This window comes from Rhinoderma darwinii, chromosome 6, assembly GCF_050947455.1.
Source record: "Rhinoderma darwinii isolate aRhiDar2 chromosome 6, aRhiDar2.hap1, whole genome shotgun sequence".
NCBI classification, from domain to species: Eukaryota; Metazoa; Chordata; class Amphibia; order Anura; family Rhinodermatidae; genus Rhinoderma; species Rhinoderma darwinii.
In genome coordinates this window covers 86,891,177-86,898,096 of record NC_134692.1, presented here as the reverse complement: position 1 = coordinate 86,898,096, position 6,920 = coordinate 86,891,177, and the positions used below count along the sequence as shown (strand labels likewise).

Sequence of the window (6,920 nt, the reverse complement as noted above, 5' to 3'; positions counted from 1 at the left end):
ACAAATACCAGAATCGCTATTTTTTGTCACTTCAGCTCCCAAAAAAATTGCATAAATAGGATCAAGTTCCATGTACTCAAAAATGGTACCAATAAAAACTAAAATTTGTTCTGCAAAAAACAAGCCCTCACACAGCTTTCTTGATGGAAAAATAAAAAAGTTGTGGCTCTTAGAATATGGCGACACAAAAACAAAATAATTTTTTTAAAACTAATTTCATCGTGCAAACACCGTAAAATATAAAAAAAACTATTTACATATGGTATCGCCCGTTATCGCATCGACCCACAGAATAAATGAAATATGTCATTTAAAGCGCACGGTGAACGTTGTAAAAAAATAATAGAAAAACAATAGAAGTTTTCACGGCGTAATTCCACTAAATTCAGCAAAAAACCTATGGGATCAAAATGCTCACTATGCCCCTGTATACATTCTTTTACGGGTGTAGTTTCCCAAATAGGGTAACTTCTGGGGATGTACACTGATTTGGCTAGGCTGGGGTTTTGCGACATGACACCCGAAAACCAATCGAGCAAATTTGAGCTCCAAAAGCCAAATAGCACTTCTTCCCTTCTGAGCCCCGCCGTGTGTCCAAACAGCCGTTTATTACCACATGTGAGGCATTGCTGTAATCAGGAAAAATTGCTTTACAAATCTTGGGGTGTTTTTTCTTCTTTATTCCTTAGAAATTACCAATTTTTACAAGTTTTATTGGAAAAAATTTTGATTTTCATTTTTACGGACAAATTCCACTAAATTCAGCAAAAAAATCAGTGGGGTTAAAATGCTCTATACCCCTTGATAAATCCCTTGAGGGGTGTAGTTTGCCAAATGGTGTCTTTTTGGGAGTGTTTTAACCATTTTGGCCCCACGAGACCTCTTCAAACCTGACATGGTGCCTAAAATATATTCTAATAAAAAGGAGGCCCCAAAATCCTCTACGTGCTCCTCTGCTTCTGAGGCCGGTGTTTCGGTCCATCAGAACACTAGAGCCACGTGTGGGATATTTCTAAAAACTGCAGAATCTGGGCAATAAATATTGAGTTGTGTTTCTCTGGTAAAACCTTCTGTGTTACAGAAAAAAAATGGATTTATTTTCTGACAAAAAAAAAGAAAAAAGAAATTCGTAAATTTCCCCTCTACTTTGCTTTCATTCCTGTGAAACACCTAAATGGTTAAGAAACTTTCTAAATGCTGTTTTGAAAACTTTGAGGGGTGAGGTTTTTAAAATTGGGTGAAGTTGAAGATCCAGAGAGGACCGGGAAAATAGACACTAGAGCATTTTCAAAGCTTATCTCCTGTCACTCTAGCACATATTTAGACCGTATCCCTGTCTTTACAGTTGAGTAAGTAGGCGATAAGTGGACTTGATAGGGCACTCTCAGAAGGCGAACAGCTGGGACTGGGTGGGCCCTGTCAATAGCACACGCGGTCGAGTAAGCATCAGGAAATACTACTTTTAACCAGAATGCCACAAAACGTATCAGGGTAGCACTTTTCCATGCATTCCCCGAGATCTACGATTCTATTATTGCGCTGTAGTTGAATCTCCAAATAGTCAGCCTTCTGTTAAAGAAATTCAGCCCCTTTGGTAAGTGATGACAGGACAGAAGGTCTGGCCCACATGCTCCAGTAGTGTTTGCATGTCTTGCAGCCACATGTCTTCATCAATTTTTCAAGTCTCGAATGACTTGCATGCAGCAATAGAACGCACTTATTCGGAGGCCTGTTTGAATGTGGATTCAGCAACCACAGATGCCAAATTTAAGGTCTACAGACTGGAGTCTATGCTCTTGTCACAGGTGGAGGGGATAGGGTGCCATCCTGACTGTTTCAGGCAAATATTCTTTAGGCCATTCAAAACAGCATTACTCACTCTGTCCATGCTTCCCAATACTGTCTGGGGGGGGGGGGGAGGGGTGTCAGTAAATGTGTAAGCTGTCATATTTGTGCTGAGTTAGCCGCAAAGGAGGGGGACAGCCAAAGTTCAGTGGGGCAAATATTCAAGCAGCTCTGCTGTGTATATGAATTATGCAGATGAGCCGCACATTCTCTGCTCCTCTCGGATAGGTTTCTGGGGATGGTTGTGATGGTATTTATAGCCAAATGGTGCAGGCCAAGGGGAAAATGGCTTCCCTGATATTATACAAAGGGAAAGCAGGCATAGGCAGTTGTGTGAATGCAGCTGTACATAATGATGGAGAACGTTAGGTAATAGAAATGGTGGCTCCTACAGCTGTCAAGCCAATCAAAGCATGGGGGACTCATCAGCACTTACCCTTTGGTCTGTGGCTCCACGCTGGCAGTAGGCCTCAGCTCCATCCACTCGTTCATGAGAATTGGCCTATGTTGCCCATGAGCAGGAGAAGGTGCAGAATAGCTCTCGTGGCCGAGCAGCACCCACAGGTGTGTGAAACTGCCAAGATGTACCAGGAGAGGAAGGCAGAAAAAGCAGCAGTTCATTAGCGCAGGGTGAAGGAGCGGGAAAGCAAGCCATTAGGCAAGATGGCAGGGGCCCACTCTGCGTCAACAATTATAGGAGCCACAATGGGATGAAAATACAGTGTAAATTAGCCCTCTCAGCATCTCCAAAGCAGGCAGGTACGAGGGTTGCGAGCAGGATAAAGGATACTAGGAATAGCAGTTTCAGCAAAAGGAGCGCACAAAGCATTGTGACCGACCATGTTAAGCACTATCCACGCCCCCGTCACATGTTTTTCTTAATAAGAATTTCTTGGACATGGTATACAAGGGTTGAGGTTTATGTCTAAATAAAAAAGGCATAGATAAGTATTTATTTTACAGAAAATGTTTATTTGCCTAAATACACCCCTTTAAAGCAGAAGGAATGTCAGGACCACCCAAAAAAAAAAAAAAAATGCAATCAGATATTTACTGACATCACAGCTTTCTTGGCCACATCTATTTTTACATGAAAACAGGATTATTTAAAATACATGCTATAGAGCTTTTTCTAGAAGACCTTTAGCACTACTAAGCGATAATTTTAAAAAGACAACAGGAAAAAGAAACAAATGATACAAGTTTTATAAGATGTAATCAAGCTCATAACGAATGTAAGTGTTCTTTTCGTCATTGTAGATACGAGGATAATGTGCAATAAGAGCATCTTGCGATCCAATATATATTGAATTGTAAATTTTCCAATAAACATCTCTGACTTTTCTGGCAGGATGAAAAAGGCCCTGTAAACAAACATCAATATTAGTTCATAATATGAAAAATGTGTGTACCACTAAAGAAGCAAACAAGTGTTTATTGCATTGACACTCATGTTAAACTTCAAATGTATAGCAAAATGCTCCGTAGCAGATTTTGGCAGCGGATTTCGCATATTGCAATGCAAAGTAGGAAATCCACATTTAACACATGCAGATTTTTCCATAGATCAATAAGACATTTTTGGCAAAACAAATTCTGCTGAACGTTAACAGTCTAATGGCTAGGCAGCTGTTGGTCATGAGAAGGGGGATACACACATTCGGCATCGTCACGACCGTAATAAATTTATAGCGTCATTTATGATGTTTGCGCGGTTATAAAATAAAAACTGCTTTCTTCCACTTATTAATGTGAGGCACGAGGAATTATGAATTTTGAACCTCCATGTGCCTCACATTAATAATAATTAACCCCATCATGTACCTCACACATTAACCCAATGTTGTCCATTATGACTGAGGAACATGATGTGGTTAATTACTATTAATATGAGGCACATGGAGGTTCAAAATTCATAATACCACGTGCCCCACAACAAATAATGGAAGACCTTTTTATTTATTTTTATTATTGTTGGCAAAATTATCGTTTTGGTTTCGAGTATCGCAATACTACACAAAGTATTGGTATCAAAGTCCAAATTCTGGTATTGTAACAACCAACGCTGTAGTCTGATGTTGCAATCATTCACCCCCTTCTATCTGTCCCAGAGTTCTTACGAACATACGTTTGGTAGGTTAGCAATAGTAAGGGGACAGATGAATCAGAGATACAAAATTACATATAGGTGATGACTTGATATGTTTACAATTTTAGTAAGGAGTAGATTATTGCAGTATATAATACACTAAGGGTAGATCTGTTTGTGCATCACTCCACATGTAAGGAGGTCCTGTTCACATCACATTATTTTCATTCTGTTGGAAGTAAAGGTGGGAGGAGCTCCAACGTATCCCACTGTATAGGCGCTACAGATGCTCTGGCCAGGGACTCTGTAGTTAAAAGCTTCCGATGTCACTGTCCATATATGGACAGTGACGTCAAGGGCTTCTCCAGTCCCGGGGCCCCTGGGTCCCAGTCAGGACGTGATGTCTATTCACAATCCTGACATTTCGGTAACATTTGTGTGAGATTTACAGCACAGCAAGCGTAATCTTGTTTTAAATGACAGTTACAGCGTAATCTGTAAATCTCACACAAATGTTACCGAAGTGTCAGGATTCTGAATAGAAATCCCGCCCTGGCTGGTAGTGATGTCTATTCACTGTCAGGACACTTTAACGTTAATATGTGAGTGAATGCACATAGTGATCTAGCTAGATCACTATGTGCTGTGTAAATTAGTGGAGAAGTGTATGACGCTGATTGGTCACTTCTCTCCACAATGCCCACTTGGTCAAAAAGTAAAAAACACGCCCAGTTGTCCATTAAGTCATTAGCATAAAACTAATATAGGTCATAACTCCGTCAAAAATCATCGTTTTTCGAAATAAAAACCACTGTTCTCGACATTACAGCGCCGATCACATTATGTAGGAGATAGGGCACTTATAATCTGGTGACAGAGCCTCTTTAAGGGAATGAGTAGACGAAAATACTAAGAAAGAATCAGATTACTTCTAGAAGAAAAGTCTGCTTGTGGTAGGAGACCCAATTACTGCGTATATGAAGTTTTTCTTTTATTTGAACACTGCAGGAGGAAATCATGAAAAGCAGAGAACTTTATATTTTCCATTGTTGCCCTGTTCTAGACCTTAAAGAGGCTCTGTCACCAGATTATAAGTGCCCTATCTCCTACATAATGTGATCGGCGCTGGAATGTAGATAATAGCGGTGGTTTTTATTTTGAAAAACGATCATTTTTTAGCAAGTTATGAGCAATTTTAGATTTAGTTTCTTAATGCCCAACTGGGTGTGTTTTTACTTTTAACCAAGTGGGTGTTGTAAAGGAGTGTATGAGGCTGACCAATCAGTGACATACACTTCTCATTGTTCCAGCCCAGCATGATCCACAGCACAGTGAGATTGTGCAGTGAAAGAAGCTGGGCTGGAACAATGAGAAGTGTATGTCACTGATTGGTCAGCCTCATACACTTCTTTACAACACCCACTTGGTTAAAAGTAAACACACACCCAGTTGGGCATTAAGAAACTAAATCTAAAATTGCTTATAACGTGCTCAAAAATGATCGTTTTTCAAAATAAAAACCACCGCTGTTATCTACATTCCAGCGCCGATCACATTATGTAGGAGATAGGGCACTTATAATCTGGTGACAGAGCCTCTTTAACAATTGCAACATTTAAAGTTACCTGTAAGCAATACTGCAGCATTCGGCATGGTCCAATAGCAACTCTAAGACCTTCAAGTGCTCCCATAACAGCTTGGATTACATGAGGAGAGGTTTCAAAAACATTGGGCCAAACGTAATTTAACAAATGGTTCAAAGAATCTTCACAACCAAATCCGTATACACCTAGTGACATGTGCTGTACAACTGCACTTGCTGTTTGCCTATGCACGAGATCTCTGTAAAAAAAACACATTAATAATTACATTGTTAATGATTATTAACATGCAGACGTTATTCATTTTTACTTTATTTTCATTTCAACACAGTAAAATATTACGGTTCTTAGGAACACCACAAGGCATAAGAAAGATCTATGAACCACTGTAGTAGAATTTTTGTCTCCTTAAAGAGGCTCTGTCACCAGATTTTGCAACCCCTATCTGCTATTGCAGCAGATAGGCGCTGCAATGTAGATAAGAGTAACGTTTTTATTTTTAAAAAACTAGCATTTTTGGCCAAGTTATGACCATTTTTGTAGTTATGCAAATGAGGCTTGCAAAAGTCCAAGTGGGTGTGTTTAAAAGTAAAAGTCCAAGTGGGCGTGTATTATGTGCGTACATCGTGGCGTTTTTAATACTTACACTAGCTGGGCGCTCTGAAGAGAAGTATCATCCACTTCTCTTCAGAACGCCCAGCTTCTGGCAGTGCAGACACAGCCGTGTTCTCGAGAGATCACGCTGTGACGTCACTCACAGGTCCTGCATCGTGTCAGACGAGCGAGGACACCGGCACCAGAGGCTACAGTTGATTCTGCAGCAGCATCAGCGTTTGCAGGTAAGTAGCTACATCGACTTACCTGCTAACGCCGATGCTGCTGCAGAATCAACTGAAGCCTCTGGTGCCGGTGTCCTCGCTCGTCTGACAGGATGCAGGACCTGTGAGTGACGTCACAGCGTGATCTCTCGAGAACACGGCTGTGTCTGCACTGCCAGAAGCTGGGCGTTCTGAAGAGAAGTGGATGATACTTCTCATCAGAACGCCCAGCTAGTGAAAGTATTAAAAACGCCCCGATGTACGCACATAATACACGCCCACTTGGACTTTTACTTTTAAACACACCCACTTGGACTTTTGCAAGCCTCATTTGCATAACTACAAAAATGGCCATAACTTGGCCAAAAATGCTCGTTTTTTAAAAATAAAAACGTTACTGTAATCTACATTGCAGCGTCGATCTGCTGCAATAGCAGATAGGGGTTGCAAAATCTGGTGACAGAGCCTCTTTAAGGGCAGGGTCGAACTTTTCATGCTAAATAACCTGTTAAATTAATGCTTTACGTTATTATCGTTGTGTAGATATCCAATGTGTCGTGTTTTAAT

At 40.5% G+C, this 6,920-nt stretch overlaps 1 protein-coding gene across 1 annotated transcript in view; it reads right to left on the bottom strand.

Annotated features, from left to right (window-relative positions):
- Window positions 1-2,796: 2,796 nt before the first annotated feature.
- SF3B1 (splicing factor 3b subunit 1) overlaps window positions 2,797-6,920 on the bottom strand; it is a 250,717-nt gene continuing 246,593 nt past the window's right edge. Inside the window, exons 24-25 of the mRNA XM_075830013.1 lie at window positions 5,560-5,776; window positions 2,797-3,209 (exon numbers count right to left, since the gene is read on the bottom strand). Of these exons, the coding sequence (XP_075686128.1) occupies window positions 3,051-3,209; window positions 5,560-5,776 (376 nt within the window). The 3' untranslated portion in view covers window positions 2,797-3,050. The remainder of the gene's footprint in view (window positions 3,210-5,559; window positions 5,777-6,920) is intronic.